Genomic DNA, 26,438 nt, shown 5'->3' with positions numbered 1-26,438 from the left:
ACATGATTTTCCAGATCCAAAAAGCTATACTTGATTAAGGAAGTCTTACTTTTAAAATTAATTTCTCTCTACAAGTCGGTGAGAAAGTAACCTGGAGTCAGCATTAGCTTACTTCAGTATTTTACTTCTGGAATCAATCTTGGAGTCAAATGTACCAGCTGTTAAAGATAAATTTGTGGCAAGGGAGATAACTTGGATTTATATATTGAAAAGTAGGTTGGTGCTGCCTTTTTTCCCTTGACCTCAGACTTGGTTTTACGGAGTCAGCAGAACTCACAGCTTGGAAAGAAAAAAACCACAACGAATTGTTTAACAGCAGGAAAACAATCATCACCACTCATCATATATCCATTTGCACCAGGATCCTGGTTTTGGTCTGGTGTAGGAAATTCTGATAGAGAGGCACACTTAGAAGGCCATCTACAACATGCAAGTCACTTAGTTCACAGAAAATTCTGACGGTACGTTTTTGTCTTGTTGCCCATTTCTGATACAGCTCTCCATATTTGTGAAGCCTACAGAAACAAACTTCATTTGAAGAGATTAGGGGCTCAATCTGCCCCTCATCTGTGCGTGGAAATGGACAGCACTCCAACACAGTCATCCATCCATGGAGTCTAAGAACAATTACCAACGACACTGCTTCATGCCTTCTCATTCAGTGCTTACAGAGCTGGACACAACAATAGCTATTTTAGATGACAGTAAAAGAGATATTCACAGTCACATCTGAGTCAGTACTGATTAACATTAAAGACAAACCAGACCTATTTCTTTCACATAACACTAGATTAGGTCAACCAGTTTAATGAGGGAAATTTTTTATGAAGATTTAGAGCTCATCAAAGAAGAACAAGTGAGCAATTTATCTTGTGTGGTTAAGTGGTTTTGAGAGGTCAGGCGCATGTTTCTCTCCATTAACTGTCAGTACACTACAAGGTGAGAATGTCAGATTTACAGGTCTACTTTTGGGATGCCTAAAGAAAATTGGGAAGCATCCCACCTCACACAGTCACTAACTGACCCCTTATCCTAAGGAAAGAGAAAGATGTGAGAAGTTGACAACATTACTGACATTCTTACGAAACAGTTCAACCTTTATTTATTGTGACACTGCTTATTGGAGCTACCTGATTTTCCCTCTGCTACCTTTAAGCTTAGAAGAGAACCACAGCTGTGTTTTGTCTTCTCATGGCTTCTGGACTTTCTTGGTCAATGTTTTCTAGTATCATTTACAAGAATCAATGTATTTTTTAATTCTACTGAAACTTCATACAAACAACAAGCTGAAGAATCTTCAAGAAGAAGGGAAGATGGAGTGTCGAGGTGCTATTCTTGCTCAAGAATATGGGACATGAATTGGCATAAGCTATGTTCTGCCAAGGCTACAGCTTTTCAGATCTTAAGGGTATGTGCATGCACTACAACCAAGAATTAGGCTTAAAAATCTGAAAAATAAACAAGTTGTAACTTTCTTTTGTTGTTATTATTGCACTCAACTCTCCTTGATGAATGTCATATAAACCAAAATACAGCAAGAAGGAAGATGAAGGAATGTATTTCCATATAAAATGGTGAAAAACCCCAAGAAATTAAAAGCTATAGAGCTTAAAATATTCCTTGATAGTTGTTTATTTTCAAGAAATCACTATGCTGGACAGTAAAAGGATAATAAACATCTCAGAGGAATGAAACCAAAAACACCTTTAAAAATATAAAATGTGCCATTCCAAAACAATTTATATTTAATTTCTTTCATTTTTCTCTAGATGTAAATATTACTAAATTTTACAAAAGAGAAGAGCAGCACTTGTTCCAGAAATAAAATCAATTAGCAGTATAACAACACTAATTCATTATTACAAGTGTAAATGAATCATATCAGGACAGAATATATTCTAATAGTGGAAAAAAATTGAGCCAAAACCTTTTGGTATTATCTGTATCAAGTTCAGGTGCGCACTAGGAAGTACTTCAGAAATTTCTAAGAAGGGCGGGGTATTTTGAAGAAATACAGTCTTCACAGTACAGTAAAATGAACTGTTTACATTAGAAGTAGCTTTTGAAAGAACCAGCATGAATTTAAGAAATTATGTTTTAATTTTTGCATTATTTTAGCACTAAAAAAAATAGCTAAGGATTAGAATTAAAGTGTATATTCCACAGTTCTCTTCCCTGTCTCAAAACATGCATGTTTATAGTTGTAGACAAGAGGAAAACACATCATTGCAACTAGGGACCAAAACTGAAGACTGAATTACTGTTAAAAACAGCCAGTCTTCTTAGAAATCAGATCTGAACTACCAATTACTACTTCTATGTCTGGTCAATAAGGTTCCTCACCCTCTCTCACGTCACAGTCAGAGACAAGTGTACATGTTTAATCTCCCCATCACATAATGACATACGGGCAGGGAGAAATGCTGGCTGTGCATCGGACACAAGACTGAACCAGCACAGCGCCCATGAGGCAGATGACATCCAACTATGGTACTGCTCCAAAATAAAGTGGGGCAACTTGCTGCGTTGCACCTTGCAGCCAAGGGAGGGAAAGATAAGCTGCTTTTAGGCTGACAGTGGCCTTTTGAACAGTGACCTTTCCAGAAAATTGAAAGTGTCTTTGTTATTCTGATAGCCCTCAGAGCTTGTTTTAGGAACACTGCTGTGTCACATCAAAGCACCAAACACAGCAGGAGAAGCTGCACCACACTGCAGCATCAGGGTTCAATTCCCATTACCTGTCCCACCAAAAGCTTCTCCAACTGCTTTCATATTCCACGAAGTTCTGATGCTTTGACATCAAGACGAGTCCTCAACACACTGCTAAGAATCTCTTAACACCTTCTTAGTCCTATTCATCACAAAGGAACATAGTAAGTATTATGCCTATTGCTGGTCTCTTTTTCTGTCTGGGAGAAGGGGAATGAAAATAAAAAATACCAAGCTTTTCCTAAAAAGTTACCATATTGTCAGCCAGTCAATCAGAATAACTATAATTGTTTGGTTTGTTTGTTTTTTTTTAAATAGGAAGATGATAAATTGATAACGTAACAAAGATTAACAAGAAGTATACCCTACATGGCAGGTTTAGCCAGGTCCACATATCTTACTGCTACTCTTGAACTACAGATCATGAATCTACTGTTTACAAACAGATCTTTCCTCCAATCAGACTGGCATATGAGGCACATACTCAAGGTAACACTACTGGGCTCTGGAAATGGGAGTCATACATTTCCCTATTGGAAGAATATTTCCTCTTGAGTTATATCCATGTATGCACATGTGTCTAGACATGTATTTATAGCTCCACTACTTTTTCTCCACAGTGCATGAAGACCAAATGCAGCAGCAGTCTGCAGACCATCATTAACAAAATGAAGTTTTTATAATGTGAAACCTTGTGAAAGAATTCACAGGGCTCTCGTATAGTTACCCCTGAGAAAGGTGCCGGATCTAGTATCCCCAAGTATCCCCATAAAAGTACTTCAGAAAATTAGTGGGGAATGAATTACTCATCCAATCTTTTGAGTGGTTTTTAGGTAGACAAAACTTGGCCAGAAAATGTAAGTTGGGTCTTTAATCAAGACGTCACCTTATTATGCTACGAACAAGACATCCTAGAGCACTGGTTCAATACTGACTCAGAAGAAAAACACTTGACAAAAACTGGCTTAAGAAGCAGCATTTTTCAGAAACTAGACTTTCAGGGAAATCTAGCCACATCTGACTGCATTCAGTGCATGGAAAAAGGTGACATACTGGCTCTCTGGAACTGCACACTACTTCTCTGAGGTGTCAAAATCAAATAAAATTGGAAGAGATTATGACTATACTCAACATTTGGTAATTCTTCTAATAGTGTAGTTATTCCAGAATAATCTGTAGTGCTCTTCTAGACAGAGAGTAGACAAATCATGATCATCTGAAGTCTGATGTAATGATGTATTTCTAGTTCTTTACTGTTACCAAAGGGAAGAAGTCACAAAGCAAGAATGAAGGGCAGTGCCAAAAGCAAATGGATACACCTCTCCCCACGATACCTCCTTCCCTACTACATCTCTGGACTGTTTAGTAGGGGCTAATCACTACTTTATGTCAGCATCAGGAACAGAGTGCTAGGGCACACAACTGTGTTTTACTGCAGTGATGCTAGAGCATCACTGAGCTGCGACACTGTGACTGAAGCACAAACACCTCCGGTGACCATTTTTAGTTAAATGTAAATACAAGTAGTATCAGGAATTCTTTTCATACCTTTAACATGACAGTGCAAATAAAACCACATTATTTGCAATTTTGCATTTAAATCTGTGATTATGCAGTTAAAAACCTATACTAATGCTATGTTCCCAGGTACCTCAAAAACAAAAAGTTACAAATATTCCACTATTTTCCTCTGATTTTACACTTCCACTATCAACATACTGGATTTCAAAACGGGGACCAATCCATTGCCTCCATTTGTAAAGAAGGCTCTACCTAACCAGCACTGTATGTGTTAATTATTAACTCTCATCGTAATAAAACACAAAATGTTGCATAAGTTCCAGAAATGCTCAATGGAACTGCTTTTCCATTATATTTGAAAAGCACTACAGAGAAAAAAATAAGTCTGTTCTAGCAGATTGTAAGAAAAGATACTGGAAAAATGATCTAACAGTACAAGTTAGGACAAAATAATTACTGAAGCTTGAAGGTGCCTTCCATCTCAAATTAAATACAGCAGAAGGATCAGTGGTAAAAGAAAGGAGAGGTGGGACAACTGGGAGGAATGGAAGAGAAAGCCCTCATTCATTAGAGAAAGAGGAAAGAGATTATTTATCTGCAAAGTGTTAAATTGAACTTGCTGCAAAATTGATCAAATCTCTTCAGACTCGGAAATACCCTACGGCAATTATTGATCAAGAGCAGTGAATGTGCTTCAGACCATGTTTATGTGCTATACAAAAAAATATTTTTTTTTTTTTTTTTTTTTAAAGCAGGGGAGAGGAATTAAAGTGTGTTTAAAACACACTTAACTTTGAAACACACTCAACTGCTGAGTTAGTTGTTGCATGAGTTATTGCAACAATGTGTATGAGGATAGATGATCTTCAGGAAAACATACCTGGCTAGATTGAATGCATCATCAATCAAGCCTGCTCGATTACTGACAGAGATAACCTGTGAGAAGCAAGCACAAAAATTGAACCATTTAGATTTAAGGTGATGAAACAGTGAAGGTTCTTCTATGAAAGCACATTTTAGGGATGAGGAGATTACCTCATGGTTCCTTGTTAGCTGATTAATTAGCAGCCTCCAATTCCTAATATCATAATTAACTCTAAAGTAGCCAGTCTGGTTTATGTTCCCCAGCAACCAACTTGCCTCTTCCAAAGCAGGAATTCTGTGGTGTTCTGGAAAAAAAGAAGAAGAAGGGAAGGGGTATTGGTTTTAAAACATTCTAAAGATACATCTGTTACATTTTCTCCTTCTTTAAATATACATGAAGACAGTAAAATTAACTGAAAGACTAACAAAAATACTGTGTTTGATTAATAATTTCCTTTATCTGTAGATAAATGTATCTGTATCTGATGTAGAGAAATGCCAACTGACATTCCCATGGGGTCCTTTTACCCACAGAGGACTTCAATTGTGCTCTTTCTTTCCTGGCAAATATTTTTTTATGAGCAGTACCCACTTTAAGTCTAGTACTCTTATTCTGGCCATGCTTAAATAGTTTCCTACAATTGTAACTCAAAAAATTCAGTGAATGTGCTATAGAGAGAGGAGTAAACCTGTGATTAAAAAAATTGATTCTTAAGTGTTTCTGCATGTATTTGATTAAGTTTTTTCACTGGATTTTAAATTAAAGTACTTCCAGTTGTACAGCTTCTAGCTACTAAGCACTGAGAACCTCCTCTTTAGAGCTAGACCAATTAACCTTATACCACCTAACCTGTTCTCTATCTTTCCCCTTGTTTTAAGTAATCAGTTGAGGGCTGAAAGTCTAAATTTATTACTGTTTTTGTGCAGTTAGGCACTCCACAACTATTTGCAGGAATAGGGATTTCAAAATTTCAACAACAGAAATGCTCTGAACTCACAACATGTACTACTTTTTCATCATGCCACAAAGCATCAGGCTTCAACACCTCTGGAAGAAGTGTTCAAACTAGTAAATTACTTTGACAAAACTAACCATGAATGAGAACTCACTAGAAATTCAGAAACACTTTTTTCAACCAATAAAACTAGTTTGTACACTGTTGAAGGAACAGTTTAGTCATTCATTTTTAAAAATAAAAAAGAAATATATAAATTTTATTCTAAATGCAATTCCATTATGGAATTGTTTGGTGTGAGGTAACAAATGGGAAAAAAGCTAGCAGTATAATCTTTACAATTCACACATACTATCTAGTACATAGACTTACTACAGAAATTGATTTGTTTCAATCTTTCTTATAAAAAAAGTAATTTCTGAGGAAATAATAGTTAACTAGGGCTACAGATAAAAGTTGTGCTTCTCCCTTGACTAACAACAAAACCACAAAAAACTACTATTTTAAGGTGCAGTACGTACAAAGATCAGCAAGACCTGAATCTTTAAAACACATCATTCCATGTTTAATTTCATGGACCTGCATTATGCACATAAACTCAGATAAAAAACTGCAGGATTAATATAAAGTCCTCTTTTCTCCTAGGTAGTTCTGAAAACATTAAAATCTCTTAAAAATACACTTATTAAAAATATTAAGCCCAGAATAATTCAGTTGTTGCCTATTCAATTCAACTGTTGTTGCTCTTTTATCTGTGGTAAAGCACCAAGCAGACACGTTCTTCAGGATCCAACATATCCTGCAGAAATAGGACTGAGAAAATCTGAATTGAGTCCTACAACTCTGTGGACTTCCCAGGTGTTCATACTGTCCAAGCACCTAAGCTGTTTTTGCCATACAATCTGATTTGGAACAAGGCTCTAACACTTCTGTGTCCTTTCTTCCACAAGGGGCTGTACAGATCAGTCCTAAGCAAACTCAGACTTGCTCCTCTGTTTAAATCCTTTTTTCATTGGTTCCAAGTCAGAACCAGCCCGTTGCTCCATCCTATTTAGAGAAGATTTGAATCCTGTTCCTTTGTAACCTTATACCACCCTAATGCAGTACAGCTTTCTGCCCATGCTCCTTGGTTGCAAACTAACCTTTAAATGCCACCAGTCCTGGAAGCAGCTACTTGTAACTGGTTAACCTTTGCACCTCTACAATGCTACCTAAAATCACACCAAATAGGCTATCAGCACACATTAAACAATATCTGGGTAAACAAAAGCATTAAATGGAAATTTTCAATATCATATTTAATTTAAAAATACATAAACCTTTTCTTCTTTGAGCATTTGTATAACATTTTCACCCCCAAAGTGAGGAAATTACTTATGCTTCAACAGTGTATTGAACGACACTTGCCAGTCAAATATGATAAATTCAGAATAAGCTATTTCACATGCAACAGCTATACAGCACCCCTCCATACATATCACACAAAGGAGGAGAGTATCTTTTCAAAGCACGATAGCATTATAACTGTTTCGCCAGTTTAAATACAACTATAACCTCTTGCTACTGTTTTTCAATAAGACCACTCATGTATTGACATTCTCCTGAAATAAAGGACAGAAATCTTTCTGTTTTAAAACACCTTCCCAACTCCCAACACATAAAGAGGTGGCTATTTTAAGGGACTGCCTGATACATGTGCTTTGTACAGTTCTATATAATTTAGTAGAAATTGATATTCGTGTCTGTCAGTTCTTATGCTCTCCTATGAAAGAAATTATTTCTTTTGGCAATTACAGGCACGAAACATTTCTATACACCTGGGTAATGTTTCCACTTACCATGAACATGTTTATTAGTTTCCTATTAAAAGTATTATAGTAAGCAAAAAGGTAGTAACTCAGTGTTATACCCTGTATTAAACCATTTGTAACTCTCTAAACAACAACAAATATTTCATTTGGAATGAAATCCATCTTTGAAGGTTCACCTCTCAAAAGCCGATCTAAAATATATATCCTGTTGTATTTGAGATTGAAGGAATTTTTTTTAATCTTCTTCCATCAGAAAGGAAGAAGATTATTTGTTTTTCCAGGGTCACGTTTTGTCTGGATGCCTCAGAAAATAACACTGCTCTAAAATTTCTAGTTTTGCCAAATGCATATAGGAAGCATTTAGGAGGAAATGGTTAAACTTTATGACATTTGTTTTGAAGTAAAAAAATCAGTTAGGGTCTGTTTCCCAGTTTGTCTGCTCTCAAAGTGTGAGACAGTCCCTCCAGCTGGTGCATGTGGCTTCAAGTTCTGAGCTCTCCCAGCAACTTCAATTCCAGCAAAACCAGCATGTGAGGCAAGTCTGGGAGAAGGGCACCCTTCTGCAAGAGAGTACTGCCAAAAGCATGGACCAAACACCAGTACCATTTCAAGTCTTCAGACTCACAGCTGCTAAAATTTTAACTCTTCACTTTATACAACCTCTAAGAAATTCATACTAAGAAATTGGTTTATGCTAGTAGAATCACTACTGGGGGAATTGATTCCATTTTTCTGCAAAAATAACTGCACAAGTGTAGCACAATTTCTTGACAACAACAGCAAGTAAAATTTTTCTGGCAAAAAAGTGTTCCATGAGGAATTTCACAATAATTTGTACTGGCTTTAACTAAATTCTGCAAATCTTCTTGCAAGAATTTTTCATACTGGGAGAAGGCAAACCAGAGAAAAAAGTTTTATCTCACTTATCATGTTGCCATAGCTCCGTGCTGAAAGTAAATATTTTGGCAAAGAGATTAGCACAATAAATGGAGCACATCAGGAAATATGAGCACATTCCATCTCACATAACTCCTTCTTCAGATTACCCTTCCATCCATTAATAGTCCCATATCACTGCTAATGTCTAAGGTGATACACAATGTAAGCAGCAGTCTTCTGCTAGGATCTTCACTCAGCTGTTAGAATAAGGGGAATGATTCTGACTCACTGTGTCAAAATGACACAGGATTCCAAGTCCTGTGTCCCTGGTCCTCACTATGGCTGGCTGAAGCTCAAAGCAGGACCTGTACATTGATGTTTCTTCACAGTGCTCCCCTTCTTCCTACTTTTGAAAGATTAAAGACTGGAGTCTGGAAGCAACACAGGTAAAGCTCAGTAGCTGAGTTTCAGAAGAGAAAAGAAAGGGTATTTTTCTAAACCTGCAACTAATGCCCTGCTCCCCAGCAGGCAGCCAGCAAACCCCAGCTCAGAAGCATCTGTCTTCTACAAAACACTTCCTGGAGGAGAATCTGACTGTTGAGTGGCTTAAAGTAGAGATTATCTAATAGGAGGTGGCAAAGTAAATTGGGATTTGCTATTGGAAGGGAATCGCCCTGTTGAACTTTCTTTCCCCCATCTCATGGGACTCCTGAGGAGATATTAGGAGCAATCTGAGTCACTTTAACTGGGGTAGGGAGGTCTATTAAAGGAATATTTGGAACATAAAAAATCAGTTAATGAACAGGAGGTGGGGATGGAAAGGGCAGGGAGGCAGATTAAAACTCTGTCAGCCAGTTTAGCAGCACTTGCTGAGTTGCAGGGACATGTTTCCTATTTGGAGACTGAGCACCAGAACAGTGATTGCTAAGGAACAGCAAGTATACCTTTATCCAAAGCTCTGCTCACCTATTGGAAATGGATACTAACTAAATCTCCTGACTTGAGGTTAAGGTCAGTTCTGGATTTGCAGGAACAAGCACAGATAAGCCTGTGCTTCCACACCTAGTACACCTTCATCAGCAATCACCAACACATTCCCACAAGCCCTGCTTAGCAGTCATAGGGATGGAATGGCTTCAAAGCTGGCTCTTGGCTCTCCACCCACTACTGATTTTGGGCTGATCCCAAAACGCTGTGGATACATATTCACAGATCATTACAGCAACCACAAAAGAGGCAACTTATCTAGGAGAAACAGAAATAAGCCCTGGAATATGACAGAAGAAGTTTGTAACACCAATTTCCACACTACCAGCAAAATTTATCATTCAGCATGCCTGCAAGACTGAGGCACAAAGCCATCTTAGCATGATGTTTCTGACCTCAGCATGGATAGGAAGGTTTGGCACAAGATATTCTGACAGCCCTCAGAATATTTCCTTTGCAACTGGCTTACAGTCACTTGAAGCAGAACAGCCTCATTCATGGAGATGGAGAGTGAACCGGGAAAAAAGGTGGTGGTGACCTATTTGTGCAGCACTCTGAGAGCAAATGAGAGCTCCATTTCACACACAAGACAAACTGAACCCAGTAAAAGGACCGTCTCATGGCTGGTATATGAACTGATGAGTAGAAATGCGGTTACATAAATGCTATGGTTCACTGGAAAAGGAGAAGAGACTGCCAGAAGAACTTGCAAAATGAAAGGCTTTTAAAACTATGCTTACATACCTTCAGCAAACAGGCGGGAAGAGCTGTATTAAATTTGAAACATCTTGGATATTATGCACCTTGTCAAACAAGTTGCCAAGGCCTGGCACTATATCCCTATAGGATTTCCTGCAAAGCACAATGAACTACAACTCAAGTAGACACTGCATAGCTGTAATTTCCAGTGTGTTCCTTCACTTCAGTGCTGTGAAGAATGGACAGATCTAGCACTATTGCCAGCAATTGTGGTGACATGCAGTTATCTGAACTGATCCAGCTCAGCATATTGAACAATCAGTGATCTGCATGCTCACTACCTCTGGCATGTAGCCAGAGACAGACAAGATGAGGATACAGAAGCAACTCAATCACCCCAAATTCCTGTCACTCTCAAAAAGCTGGAGAGCAGCCTCATATCCCTTGTTCATGAAAATACCAACTGGTATCCTACAACATCTTGATGAAGTCACAGACACAGTAGCAGAGAGGATGCAAAAATCAACAATTCTGTCTTTTGTATTTCTGGATGCACATGAAGGAAAAGACTCTTACACCGGCAAATAACCATTCTTGGTGAGCCAGGGCAAGGCACAGGGTTTACTCCTTCCTGATGGATATTGTTATCTGAAATACCACCAAAAAAAAAAAAAAAGGAACACTTTTTGATGTATTTCTATATGTAGCTATTTCAAAACTGCTGTGGTTTTGTTTTTCTTAGATAACCCACAGACAAGGTTAATTTTATTGGAAGATCTAAGTGATATGCCAGCAATCTCACAGTGGTAGTCATCAACTTGAACCCTTTTCCCTATTGGCAGCTGAAATTACATGTGTGATCAGTAATAATGACTATGTTGGTTTTGCATGGCCAGGTTTGGTAGCAGTGGGGAGGAGAAATGGCTTCTGTGAGGAGCTGCCAGCTTTTCCCGTGTCCAGCAGAGCCAACACCAGCTGGGTCCAAGATGGACATGCCGCTGGCCAAGGTTGGGCCAACTGAAATTGGTAGTAATGCCTTTGTGGTAACATATTTAAGTAGAAGGAAAAAAAGAAGTTATTGCTCAAACGTAGTTGTGGCCAGAGAAGAGCAGGGTGAGAGGAGCAACCCTGCAGATACCAAGGTCAGTGGAGAAGGAGGGGCAGGAGGTGCTCCAAGCACCAGAGCTGAGATTCCTCTGCAGACTGTGGTGAAGACCACGGTGAGGCAGCTGTGCCCCTGCAGCCCATGGAGATCCATAGGGATGCAGAGATCCACCCACAGCCCATTGAGGAGACCCACACCAGAGCAGGTGGATGCCTGAGAGGAGGCTGTGACTTTGAGTCTTTCCCCATGTTAGAGCTGGGGAGACTACTCTCCCTGAGCAGCGGGAGAAACAACGTGTGATGAACTGACCATAGTCCCCATTCCCTTCTCCCTGCACCACTAGGGGAGAGGAGGCAGAGCTGGGAAACAGAGAAGGGTGGGGAGGGGGGCAAGGCATTTTAAGGTCTGTTTTTATTTCTTATTATCCTGCTCCCATTTCAAGTCTGTTTTGCTGAAACAGCACTTGGTGAGTACTTGGTGAGGGACCTCTAACTCAGACCTTATCTGAGACCCATGAACACTTCGCTATATTCTCTCTCCTCAGTCCAGTTTCAGAGGGGAGTGATAGAGTGACTTTGGTGGGTGCATGGCGTCCAGCCAGGGTCAACACACCACAATAACAAACAACAGAGGTCATTAGCTCCTATCCACTCTTCCAAGTCACACTGGAAGCTCCTTCAGCACAACAGTTTAATCAACAAGAAGGAATTGCCTACTCTTTCCTAAAAAGTGCACGGAAACCATCCTCATGAACAGCATTTAATCCAAAGTTGATTTGAGGATCTGCATTTAATTACACTCACTTGAAGAACAATGTGACCACTTCCAATCTTCCAAATATCCTCGGGAGCAGTTTGTTTCACCTCCAGCTTGCAGACTTTTTCCAAGACTACCCACTGGGACAATACTGAAACTGTCCTCTGTACAACAGAAAGTCTTCCAGATTCTTCCAGTCCACAATAATCAAAACTGGAAATTGTCCTTGGAGTCTCAGAATTCCTCCCTCATCCCCATGAAACAAACATACCAGCTGCAGAAAAACTCCCAGGAAGATCACAAAATCATGTATACCAGCCTCAATACACAGTAGCATGTGCAATCAATCATACATTGTGTATACATTCAGGCATGTTCTTACTGACATTTCTGTGTTGAGGAATTCTTCATCTGAGTTAGACCACAATAAGTAGAAGCAAGAGGGCATTCTTGCTGTAGTCGTAAGTTTACAGTCTCATTTTCAATGAGGCACAGCAAGTGAATGAGTGAGTGAAAGTAATGAGGAAGAACAAGGATAATGACAATAGATCACAGTGTCATTGATTTGCTACACAGGAGACTGATGACTCGGAAAGGTTCCTCTTTAATTTCTATACAGTAGCCAGCCCAAAATAATTGCTCACACTGGCCATCATTAATTTGTTGATTTCTTGAAGGCATTCCAATAGAAGCAGTAGATCTTAAAAGAGTGGGTAGCAGTTTTATAGACTTGTTCCTCCACAGCGCTCTGCAAGTAAAAGTCAGTGAGGAAGCATCTATGTAGAAAATAGTAATATACTGAACTTTGAATGTGAGAGTGAAGGGAGGGAGGCATGCATGTGCAACCTAATGAGATGGGACGATCAGCTCGCTCTGAAATCAGTGGGAACCTTGCTAATAACTTTAGTGAGAGTTCAATCAAGCCCTAAAGGACAAAAGTAGAGCAGGTCATTAAGGCAGACTCTAAATGTGCAAACAGGTCTTGAAGTATTTTGGAAGCGTTAATGTTAAAAAGCGTGGCCAAAGCAGTAAGTTTCAGAAAAGTAAGGCAAAACCTGTATTCTTTGCTGAGAGGATGTTTCCAAGGTATAAAAATTTTTCTGGTTGCAGGCACATTTCTAGATCATTCTATCATGGGAGCAGCATAAAATATGTTACTTTCTCATAGGCTGCAAATGATTTAGGTAAAGAAAAACGTACCTTGTACCACTAGAAAGCTGGAGTACTCAGATTTCTACTGACCATACACATTCATTTCCAGTCCTTCTGGCTGTTAAGCTTAGTGACTAATTTATTTTAGTAAATTGCAAAAGGGAACAAACATCTCACACAAATTTGACTCTCTTCTCTCCCATTAATTTTCTATTAGAGGAAAATCTCAATACCTTTCTAATTATACAAGAAAGGGTAAGTTCTCCTTCTAAAGCCCACATGTCAAGGGGATGCATGCATTCTTTTTTTCCCCTTTTATATAATAATTCTATTGAAGTCCCCACATGTTTTCCCTCGCTCTCCTCAATTCTAGTCCAAAACTGTCCAACAATGGTGCATGAGGTGCTAAGGAAATTATTTAAGTATTTCATAAGATTTCTATGGTAGGCTTCCTTTCTTAGGTGATAAAAAACCACTGCTACCTAGCACTCTCCCCCAGACAATAACTATTACCGTTATGATCATGCAGGAACTGAGGAAAAAGAAAATAAGTAGTAAGCAGAACAATGCACTTTTGAGGTCCAGCATATGGTTATCTAACAGAGAGAATAAATATTATTGATAGATCAATAAAGATAAATTTAATGACAGCAACCATTTCTTAGGCCTGGTTCAGACTATGGATCAAGTTAAAAATGTTAGAATTCTAAATGTACTAAACCATACTCATCACATCTGCTTCATTATACAATATTACATTTAACTTTGACCAATCAATAAAGTGAATTGCATTCATCAATGATTTGATATGTGTTGCCAAATATAAAATACTTAGTACTTTACATTGCTTTGTAAAAGCTTACATTACACTGTCTAAATTCTGCAATATTATAAATCTAGATTGTTGCTCATCCTTCATTCCTCCTCCCTCCCTTCCCAGCTCTGCTTTTTCTGCAATTCATTTTAAGCAGTTAAAACTGGGTGCAGAGCAACTAAACAATTATCTAGGATCAATTCCAAAGATACATTTGAGGAAAACACAAGTATGCTTTATGAGATTTCACTGGGAGGAAAGTTTATTTTTACCTGATTTGTTAGACACCCATATAATTGCCTCTGATGAGATGTGGCTCGTATTTCCTACTGCAATTGTTAATGGAATCTGCCACAAGTAGCTGCAAGACAAAGGAGGGGGAATCTAAGAACAAAAATACTGAACTGATTCTTCTCACAGCAATCAGGGATCATGTCAAAGAAATTAAAACACAGTCTCAGTAGCAGTGTAAAGATCTGTGGATTCTAACAAGTTACTTTGATTTTGAAATGCATTTGCATTAGCAATAAAAGAAAGAAAAATAATTTATAAAAAGACGCCCAATCTAAATTATATTTTACATTTGTTCACACATTATCATCGTATGAGGACTTTTTAACAAAGCTTTTCCTAGTTTAAGAAAATGCTTCACAAAAGAGGAAATAATGATTTCTCATAAAAAGAACACTTTACATTTACTTAGAAAATACCTCCACATAAGACATGTTTTGATTTATAGGGACTTCAAAGTTTAAAAATAACATACTCTTCTAGCAACTTCTTAAAAAGCTACAATGGGCTTTCACTGTTGCTGGTTTATAAAAACAAAATGAATGGGACAGATCTCCACTTCTGGGCACCATTTATGACCAATGCATATGCAAACTGGACAAAACACATCACATGTGGGTTTGGTGATACACTGGTAAAAACAGACCCCATCTTCCCTATAGGGTACTACAAATTGTTTCTCATTTGAAGTAAATGTTATAAATAACATCTTCATCTCAATAAACAAATTGACTGTATGAAGTGAATATATTTAGGAACAGATGGAAAGGATTATTTCCTCCATGTCTTCATCATCACCTCTTCTTCTTAATTCTCAAAAGCAGCATTTTTCACCAGTCAGTGAAAAAGTAGACATTTCCCTCACAGGCCTGCCATGTCATTCTGTAAAGCAGTAAAGGGGAAGCACTCAGTAATGGTACAGGTGGTCCCTCTGCCTTAGGTGCCTTACAGGTGGTCCTTAGGTAGGTGGTCAATGGGAGTATGTGTGCAGATAAGCAAGGCAGCATGGCAAGAGCCTGGCTCCAACTCAGATATCACCATAAAGTACCACTTTGATACCAATTAAGAATATAATTTCATTCTAATTGCATTAAAATGATTGCAAAAGATGAGTGTGGGCCAGTTCTCTCCTGCTAGTACACAGCATTGCAAAACTAGCCCATGGTACCAAAGACAAAATTAGGCTTTCCCCTTTTACCCAGAAGCCTGCTCCACTGAACTGCAAACACCACCCAAATGCTCCACAGCCACATCAACATGGGCTGGCTTCCAAGGGCTGCCTGGCTGGCATGATTTGGGGGCTGGGGGAGGGACAGAGCCCTGCCCTGCCAGCACACTGGGCTCACAGCTCCCCACCCATTTGCAAAGAGCCCCCAGCACAGCTCACACAGGAATACACACTGCTTAGAACAGAATCATGTGCAGGGAAACACTTGTCCACACAGCAGTGATTCAGCAAAGATGGGGAGATACTTGGACAACTATCTTGTTGAAAGAGCTATGAGTGACACTAGAAATAAAGTATGGCATTTCCTGCCATATGAGAGAAGAACAAGTTTCCATGTGATTTTAGGTTCTCTGAACATTGGTGCCATGCTCCTGCACTGAAGATAAGCTCCACATAAGCACATGCTCTGGCAGACACTTTTTGGATAATTAAGCTGTGTCATTTGAAGGTTCTACTGGCTTTATCAGCCTGCCCACTCTTTGTGCTGGACATCATAACACTCCACAACACAGCCAGCAGAAAAGGATGTCCATTGGTGCATTAGCTTCTACAGTTCCCAATCTGGGGGTCTTCACACAAAGTTACCTCCATTTTTTTTTGGCTTTACTATTTTTCTGGACTGTGAACTGGAGTAATGAGATACAAGTGTGTACTGTATCCTGCTGCTATAGCTACAGCAGCAGTAACTCCTGGGTTCAGCAGGTGAGGGCAGTCAGGAGATGCTGTGAAGTGATGCACTGAATTGTATTCGCTACTCCACTAAATACCTTATACCTCACAAGACACACACCAGTGTCTTAGAGTCTGTCCATAAAAACCTCCTAGGAAATACATCACCTTTAGAAACCTACCCAGTTCTAAATACATGGCTCTTCAGGATGAAAAAGATCCTAGCAAACTATGATTGAGAAAAATAAGGCTAAATTTAGCATAGAGTTCCTACATTATTTGAAAGAACAGGAACATTGGTATGTGGGAAAAAAAATAAGACTGCATTTTCATGGTATTTTTATGACACTCCAACTCCTGCTGAAAAAGCAAAATTGCAAAATAAAAGATACTAGGCACTGCCTATATACCTGATTTAGGCACATATATACACACCCAGAAATATTCATGTATGAACATATACATGGACACCTGTTATTTCAAGAAGGAACTTCACAGAAAGGTATTCTGTACATTGTAATATTTGTACAGAGAAGAATTTTATGCTACCTTATAATATTTTATATTGTCTCCAATTAAGATAAATCCTATTGAAGTAAAGACAGATCCTTCTCTGAAAGGTGATCTAGCTGCAGAACAAGTGTCAAAAAATCTACCCACCAGAAAGTATGTGGGATTTAGCTGGGAATATTAGTACTGGCAAATTTAACTTTTACCTCCCCAATATAAGAGACCTCCCGACATTCTTGGTGCTTTCCAGGATCTCCAAATCTCACCCTCTCAGTTGGTGGTTTCCCAAAGTAACCACAGGCATCCTTTTAGTAGACATCTAGAAAGACCACATTTTTCCTACTTTACTGCTGCTGTTTTCTCCTTCCATTCCTCTTCATTCTCAGAGAAACTTCTGCTGCTGTTGCAGAAGAAGCTGTAGCTAACTTCTGTGTATGTGAGGGAGACGCATTTGGCTCACCTTCCAAAACGGCGTTTTCCATTCATTGTCTCTGAATGATCTGTATGGACTGTGTTCTCCAGGTGAGATTAGAATGAAATTTTCTTGCACTTTTCTATCAGGAGTCTTCTACTTTACAGAGCAAAGATGAAAAAGGGGGACCACTCTCCTGCTTTCCTCCTGCTTTGTCTGAGAGTAGTGCAGATGTTTTATTTATTTGTATGTTGAGAGCACCACCAGCGTGCTCTCACTATGTATCTATAATTGGGGAAAAAACCATCTCATTCCACCTGGCCATCTGCTGCCTGCTGTGACAAACCAGTTCCAGTGACAGTAAGAATCTAGCCTTGAGGGTGCAGTGACCAGGGCAGCAAGACTTGAAACAACCCATTTAGTCCTCTTACTGTCAAGATTATGTCTGCAGGACTCAGATGCCTGTACAGATAGCACACTCAGCCCCTGGGTGAAATGGTGCTAATGAACTGTGTGTTCAGTCTGCCTGAGATGCTGCTCAGCTGCAGAGGTGTCCCACATAATGTCCCTCCACAATCAAACCTGATTACTTTGACAGGGAGCTAAAGGCAAACCTCTTATTGTGGAAAAACTAAGGGCTATTTCAGGAACTTTAAAAAAACCATCTCTGAAGCTGAGGAGAGACACCTAAAACTAGAACAGACATGTTAACATGAACTGTGCTGAACATAACATTGTTCAATCTTCAAGAAATATAAGGAATGGAGAATCTTGTTGAAAGGTATTATAAATAAACCTTTTATTGCTGATTTACAAGTGAGAAACTGCTCATGTGAAATAATTAAACTTAGGTTGACAGGATAATGCACAATTAAAGGGAATGCACTGGTGGATTTTTTTGTAGCACCCTATTAATGCATAATACCGGAGCGTGTTCATTCAACTTAAAGATTAATCAGAAAGACTTGTTTCACAAAGCATCAGTATCTTGCATCAGCCAAGTTACATGCAATACTAGAAGCTAGCTAATGCAATACTAGAAGCAAACTAATCATGCTCTGTGTGGAATATGTAGACTTATTTTTTTGTCTTGAGCATTACATAATGACTAGGTAGGCAGAAGTAGTATACTTTATCTCACTTGGAAAATTATTGTATTTGTGATGATTACTTGGTTACAACTTGATTTTAAGCAAAAAAGAACTGAGATCCCTTTGTGGGCAAATCCTGAGACCATAAAACATTAAACAAATATGATGCCACATACTTTTGCCTCTGATGAATAGTAATATCACAGAAACATTGGGTTTTCAGTGGCTTCTTTGCAAAGAGCTATGGAAAAGCCAGAAAAAACCCAGTAGTTTATTCCCTTTGCTTTCAAAATAAAGATTTCAGGTAATTAAAAATGAAAAGGTAAGGTTCCTGGCATTTCAGATTTTACACACCTTTTCGACTACTTTTTCACATTAATGAAATGTGAAATGTTTTTGCTGGGATATAAATCCATTCATCTTCAAGATTCATCTTCCCAGTAACCATAATGTACCAAGCTTCCAAACAATGCAGGCAGTGAATACCACATTCTTCCAGTGGCATTTCTCCCTTCTCCCCTGGATTCAAAACTAAACAAAGAAGTTGAGCTATTCCTAGTCATTACTCACAGAACAATGAAGGTATCTGCTCAATATTCAGAGGCTTATTATCCTGCATTATAAGGAGTATACAAGCAATGTGACTGCTTCACATGAAGTGACAGAACATCTGTAACTGAAGTACCACTGTAGAATTCAGCTTACCTACATTTGAATGGCAGAGAAAGTGAACAACACTCCTCTTTTATCCTGCTTTAACAGACCCCTGGGTTAAAGATTTCTAATCTATCCTGCTGTTCTTTACACAGAAACTGTACTTAATCCTTCTTATTGTCCACCTCTGTATTTTTCCTACCTACTATTTCAGGTTAGAAAACCAAGCCTTGCTTCAGTGCTTTGAAGGCATATCTACCAGGGATTAAAAGTGGCATAATTCTTTCCTCTTCTACACTCTTTATACTTTTTTAAATGCTGCTTTTCTACTAATCCCTACTGTTCTATTTACTTGCTTGACTGTGTCTGGACAGTGAGCTGATGTTTACAGAACATTACCTACCACATGTCCAAGATCTCTCTTCTGAGAGAAAACAGTTTCTTTAGAACCAGCCTCAGCTGAGCCTTTAGAACTCAGATACTCAGAGTATCTGAGTTCGAACTGCTTTCCCCACATATATCACATGTATCACCTCATTATCAGCATTAAGCTCCACCTGTCTTTTTATTACCATGTCAACTAGCACTAAGGAATACTTCTGTCATCTTGGTAAGTAATACTTGTTTTTATTACACTCACAAAACTCCTATTACCAGAAAACTCTTGACACCTAACTCTCCCACACCCTTTATTACATGGCTGAATAGGAAAAAAAATCAGCACAGGTTTCTCAAGAATCTAATGGGCTATGATCTTCCACTAAGAAATTCAACCATCTAATTTTTCACTTTTTGCTTATATTTCTAAACAGTTCTTCTCTCTTATCCTGGTACGGATTAACTTCTTTAGGAATATTTAAGGAGGAAGCTGGACCTCAAAAACCACATAAAAATCCTGTTAAATTAAAAGAAACTCCATACATCTAGATTTGGAAGACATCTATTAATAGTCTTTGATTATATACTTAGCCAGGAAATCAAAGGAGGAAAACTATAAGGAAGAACAGAACAATGTACAGATTTAAGGAAAAAAAAATTACTTTTTTTTTTAGTACATCTAACAACAGAAGAATGAGAGACAAAATTAAAAGGCTTTGCACAAAAGCAAATTAAGTGATTTGCCTCTTAGCAGGATATAATAAGGATAATTAATTTAAAGTGTAGTGGCAATCATAAACTTGAGTCATAGAATGATTTAGGGTGGGAAGAGACTTTAGGAGATAAAGCCTTCTGCTCTAATGTGATCAGAGCACAGGAAAACAAGTTTCACTGTAGGTAGAACATGATATCAGAGGAGGATATACAGGCTGTATATTCATTGGCATCACACAAAATCAATCAAGTCAATTGAGGCAAATGATTTGCCATCTGCTTTTTTTCCTAATCTCTCCCACTGCAAAGCTTCTACAGAATTATTTTCAGGAAAGCTTAACACCAAAAGCTGTATGTACTTTCAAACACCTCAGTAGGCTGAGAAATGAAATTGTGAGTTATCTCGGGCTAGAAGAACAGAAATCATGTACCCAACAGCTGGCACTGGTAAAATCCCAACCATCACTCTTCCAGGACTCAGTTTCTTTGGATAAATTCAGTTGTTCAAGGTGATGGCAAATGAGCTGTCGTAGGGTATCTGAGACATCTGCTATGGGCTGTAAGACTATAAGGATGCTCTCACCTGTGTAGGGGCAGCACAAGGCAAAGTAAGATACCTGATGGCTCTCTGGATGGCACCAGTCACACCTGCAAGCAACTAAATGAACCTTTTCATCAGTGTCGACAAAGAGACCTTCCATAATTAAACACTAACTTCCCTATGATTTTTTTTCATTTCTAAGTGAAAAAGGCAAATTTTCAAAACCAAGGTGCTTGTAAGAAAAAGAAGGCTTCAGCACAGATTTTCAAATACATTATTTTAAAAAAGCACTGCTGCAACATTTTATAACTACTGTTTTAAATAAGAACTTTCAGTTTGCTGATTCAAAAAATTGCAGGGGGAAGTTAAAATGACTGAAACTGAAATGTAAGGTAGTTAAATTACAGAATTGAAATGAATGTTCTAAACCAATTTTTCCCCAATTTTTGCTTTGATTTTTGTCTTGATTCATTGCAGGGAAATGTTTTGATATGTCAAAAATTTCTGTGGGATGGGAATCCATTTCTTGCTCATTGGTACCACTTACTAATCTTTGTGAAGTATTTTGAGAACATAACAATCTAAGGCCTCTTATCACTGAGGGTATGATTAAAGTTATTTAACACAGAGATAAAGTGGAGCATAAAAATAGTTTAAGAGTAAAAAGCATAAAAAGGAAAATCCAAGAGTAAAACTGACTGGTTAAGACACCTATGTCCTTATTTTAACCACCAGAACTTAATATCCAAAATGCCAACTCTGTCTCTTCAGTTAAAGGTAACAACCTGGTACATTCCAGAGTGGCTGAAGATGAGAAACAGGGAGCAAGGACTCCTCAGCATTAGTTTCCCATTCTCAGTTCTCTCCAGATAGAAATGCTGAAGTCTCTCTTGTACATAAACACGTGCTCAGCTGAGCAGCACTGAGTCTGAGGAGGGAACACTTTCTCAGTGTGGCCATTGCAAACACTGGTGATTCCCTGAACAGGGTAGGATGCTGACATTAGCATTTCTTACCAAGGGAATATATTGGTATCAGTCATCTCCACAAACTCATGTGCTTGAATTTCAGACACAAAAAAATACAAAAGCAAAGTAATGAGAAAATCTGACCTTTTGAATGCAAGTGAATCTTACAAAACAAAAACTAAGATTTAAAATTTGTGTTTTTACTTCAGTTGAATACCTGGGTGGTCTCTGGAGACATATACAAATAGTGGCAAGTAAAAACATTTAGATTCATGGCTGCAGATGTTTCTGGCTAATGAAAAGGCACAGAAAGTTGATAAGGAACTAAATAAAGGATTGTGTGATACATGGATATTAAATAAGTATAAAAAGCAGACAGTAGAGATCTCTCACTTTTCTTGCCAAGACAAGTACAGTTTCTGTTAGTAAGATTAGCAAGGTTTGGACTACTACTTCATGGTAGCTGGTATGGGGCTATTTTTTTGCCTGTTGCTGCAAACAGTTTTGATAACAAAGGGATGTTTTAGCTATTGCTGAGCAGAACTTACACAGCACCAAAGCCTTTCCTGCCTCTCACCCCACCCTACCAGCAAGGAGGCTTGAGGTGCACAAGAAGCTGGGAGGACACACAGCTGGTACAACAGACCCCAAGTGACCCAAGGAAAGCTCCATACCATGTGACCTCATGCTTAGTATATAAAGCTGGGGGAAAAAGGAGAAAGAGGAGGTATCACAGCATTTGTCTTCCCAAGTAACTGTTAAGCATGATGCAGCCCAGCTTTCCTGAGGATTGCTGAAAACCTCCCTGCCCAAAAAGTGGTGTTTTGCTTTGCTTCTTCAAGCAGCTTTTGCTTTCCCTTTTAAAATGGTTTTGTTTCAAGCAATGAGTTTTCTTACTTCAGTTCTCTGCCCCATGCCAATGAGAGGCGTGAGCAATTGGCTGCATAGGGCTTAGATGCTGGCTGAGGTCAAACCACAACACAAGCCAAAAGAATTTGTTTTCACTGAATTTTGAATGTTAAGATAGCGAACGTTGAAAGATAAATTGTTAACAGAAAACCTCAAAGTGTATTCAAACAATCTGGAAAATCACAAGTCTTTTTGCAGTGATACCTGGAAGCATTTAATCCTAGGCTGAGAGCACAAGTACAAGTAAGGTGGTCAGTAGAAAATGAGTGAAAGTTGTTGAACAGCAAAACAGCTGCAGAGCTTCCTACTACAGAAAAAGATTATACAAGAAGCAGGACTCAGCAGGATACAATTTTGTAAGTCACACTTTCTACAAAGATTGTGCTGGGAAAGATAATTTAAAAGCATCATAGAGATTTTCCCAGGTTATTATATAGTATAGTATCTCATTCAGTAAGGAGTAATTCAGGTTTCAGGGGAAGCTCATGTGAGTATCACACATTTTTATTAAGTGCAATTCCACAAGAGTGTTAGTTCTGTTTAATGGATAAGGAGCTGACAATATATTCATGTTGTGAATATCATTCTCAGAAGACTGAGGAACACAGAGATTTCATTAGATTTAATACAAGCCAGTAAAGTGATTGTAGGCTGTGCCCAGAGGCATAGCACAACAGAAGAATATGTTATTCCCTCTTTCACAATTATTACATCTCCTACACTGAGACAGGATGTCAAAGGATTTCTTGTACCCTGTGAGCATGGAAGATGGCAGATAGGAAGGGAAGATTTCACTAACTTTGCAGCAAAGACAAATATAAATGAAAATTGGATAAAAAAAGAACAATTTGAAATAACTGAGATCCCCTGATCCATAGCTTGAAGTTCGCTGGTCATCTGTATATGCCCAGTGTGACCTTAATTCCTGAGTTCAAAGTGAGAACAAGGAGTTTAATACAAATAACAGTGAGAAACATGTGAGAACACTGGTAAAGGTATTAAGTTGAATTTCCCTACAAGGGGGATGAAAAAGCAGACACTATCACTTTTTCATCAAGGAACAAGTTGCAGTCAGCTAACTTGAAACCAGAAAGGACAGTACTTTAGTTGTATAAAAGGAGAAGGCCTCCGATGTCTGAATCAGACAGGACTTTCACAAATCCTGCAGACAGACAATTTCTGACTGCAACACTATGCAGTGCTGAAATCAAACAGCAGGGCACAGTAAGTGTGTGTAGGATCCACAGTTTGCTGGGTTTAAGCAAAATGAGGAAAAGAAATGGTGCTGACAAAGGGATTCTGGGGTTACAGGGGTTCTGTCCTTACCCAAGACTAACAGACTGATCAACAAGAAAAAGGTAAGCTAAGGAAAAAATAATAAAATTAGTAACACTGACTACATGAGCAACTGGAAAAAGATTGCAAAAAAAAAAAGGTGTGGAAATGCTTATTCTAAGATTATTCTACACTATACTGGGCCAAAGAGTTTTGTGCTCCTTTACGAAACTTTGGTGGACTTTGATGGACTCTGTGAATTAAAGACATGTTCCAGCATTGTCTTCAAGGAGCTCTACCTGGCTGTAATACAGATGGCAACTTTTTCATTCCAGAGTCCAGATATAGTGAAGGTAGGGTGCAATAGAATGCACACACGTATTACATATTTTACGTAAGCAGCTAACAAAATTCCAAGTGAGGCACACATTAGTACTCAGAAGTTATTGGTCTTCCTTCTTACCATCTAATCCAAAAACTGTCAAAATCTACCTGAGCTTTTTGTATCAGTTCTTCTCTTCCTTCTCCCTTATGCCCCAGATATGGAGGTGATTAAATTTTTCAGTCAGACCAACATACCATCCAGATCAACCCAACAGGATCAGGGCGTGATAGGTGCTTCCAGGCAGATAATGGCTTTACCACCTCGTGGCTCTGAATGGGCTTTACACCTGAGGTGTCAGATTTTGAAAAGTATTTCAAGTTTTTAATAGAAGCAAGCTTAGAAGATGTCTCATGGATGAACAGAAATCAATTTGTAGAGCAGTCTTGCCTCTTAACTAAGATTTATCTACTTTGTCTGAGGCTTTGATTGGATGGGCACTTGAATACAGCTAATATATATTTCAGAGGGAAATAAAACTCTGGGATTTGGAAGGTATTTGAAATTATGAACCTATTAAAATTTTGAACACAAATTATACTTAGCTGCACACACGAAGGAAACTATGAATAATCTTTATAGTTAGAAGAAATATTTAAAATTGCATGAGAGTGACTAGGAAGATTATATTCTAGTCTTGAGAGAGGCTAGCACATCTAGGATGACTTGTTTCTGATTTTAAGCTTCTTTATTTGCAGGTCTGCCTCAATACAGCTAATTTTATACATTTTTCTATTATATATGTTTTCATTTAGAAACATACTAAAAAAGGCAATACATTGGTAGACTTTAAATGAAAGGTTGACAGCTGCTTCTAAGAGCAACTATTTATATGACGGATCATAGAATGTTTAGGTTTTTATGTATAAGGACCTAAATACAAAGGTATATACAGAGAAAATATCTTCAGTGTCAGTACAGGATTGCTGAAATATATTTTAGAGGAATGAATTTTAGAAGCATGTATTTTAAAACAATAAGTGACACTATAATTCATCTGTAGTCATAACACTGATTAACATGTTTAACAGCAATGTATTAAAGATGCAGTTTTGTGGTTTTCCTTTACGCTGCCATAGTCTTATTTCCTCCTGGATTTCACAAGAACCTCTGGAATAATTTTTGGCTTTAAGTAAATCTTAGAGCAGAAAAAGGGAAAAAAATTACATTTTCCAGGAGTCTTATGCAAAATATAATGCCCTTACCAATGTAAAAACAACACAAAGTTCCAGACATAAAAAAAAGATTCGCTGCTGTAGCAGCAGCCCTAGCATGAAAGAGCTCATGAGTGGCTCTGCACTGTGGATCTGCCTTAAGATGACAGCCTGCGTATTCTGTTAGAAAACAGCTGTATGTCTTTGGCCATCCATTCGGTCTAAACTTCATTATCCTTTTGTTTTTTAAGCGTAGACACAAGGTAATTTAAATTAGTAAATTTGAATTAAATTACCAAATTTGAGGGGAAATAAAAAAGCATTGTCTGATAATAACACAACATCGCAGAACTAATATAATTATCTGATTACTAAACCTTCTATAAAATTCTGTGTAATATTAGCTAAATATTTCATCCAAAAATAAATTATAAATGAGGTGGTTATGAATATTGTGAATCTATCTAAAACTGACTCATTTCAGTGCCAGTGCTAGCAGTGTACCTTATCAAATTTAGAAAAATGATGTGGGCAAAGAACAAATACTACAAATCCTTTGTCAGCACATGCTGTCTGCTCCCTGCCTTAAAATACCTTTTACATAAAAGCACAAAAGGCTTCATTTTCAAAAGTGACAAGCAACTTTGGGTCCTGAATCAAATATGGATACAAAGAAGCTTTAACAGTGTTAAGTGTCTGTCCTAACAGCTGCCTCTTTACCCTGCAATAAAGGCTCTTAATCTCTCCAACATCCTCTGTTCTGCCTTGCACCAGTGCAAAACACCTTCGCAGAACTGCACACAAGGTGCTGATCATGCAAACCCCGTGTCTGTGTCGTGATTTACACATAAGCATAACCCCTCGACTTGAGCACAGATCTGCAATTCTCTGAGTGGAGCACAAGGATATGTTATGGACTGAGGAGCTACAGGAATAAGAGAGTATCCCTCTAGCTATGTTTACAATCCTCCAGTATGTTCCCAGAGTCTTAGTACCAAGTGTTTTTCAG

General features: G+C 38.3%; 1 protein-coding gene across 1 annotated transcript in view; it reads right to left on the bottom strand.

Annotated features, from left to right (window-relative positions):
• TRHDE (thyrotropin releasing hormone degrading enzyme) overlaps positions 1-26,438 on the bottom strand; it is a 211,945-nt gene that overhangs the window by 43,544 nt on the left and 141,963 nt on the right. The window contains exons 10-12 of the mRNA XM_015628042.3: positions 14,526-14,614; positions 5,266-5,399; positions 5,111-5,166 (exon numbers count right to left, since the gene is read on the bottom strand). Of these exons, the coding sequence (XP_015483528.1) occupies positions 5,111-5,166; positions 5,266-5,399; positions 14,526-14,614 (279 nt within the window). The remainder of the gene's footprint in view (positions 1-5,110; positions 5,167-5,265; positions 5,400-14,525; positions 14,615-26,438) is intronic.

The sequence above is a fragment of the Parus major genome, chromosome 1A (assembly GCF_001522545.3).
Source record: "Parus major isolate Abel chromosome 1A, Parus_major1.1, whole genome shotgun sequence".
NCBI classification, from domain to species: domain Eukaryota; kingdom Metazoa; phylum Chordata; class Aves; order Passeriformes; family Paridae; genus Parus; species Parus major.
This window is presented reverse-complemented; position numbering and strand designations above follow the sequence as displayed.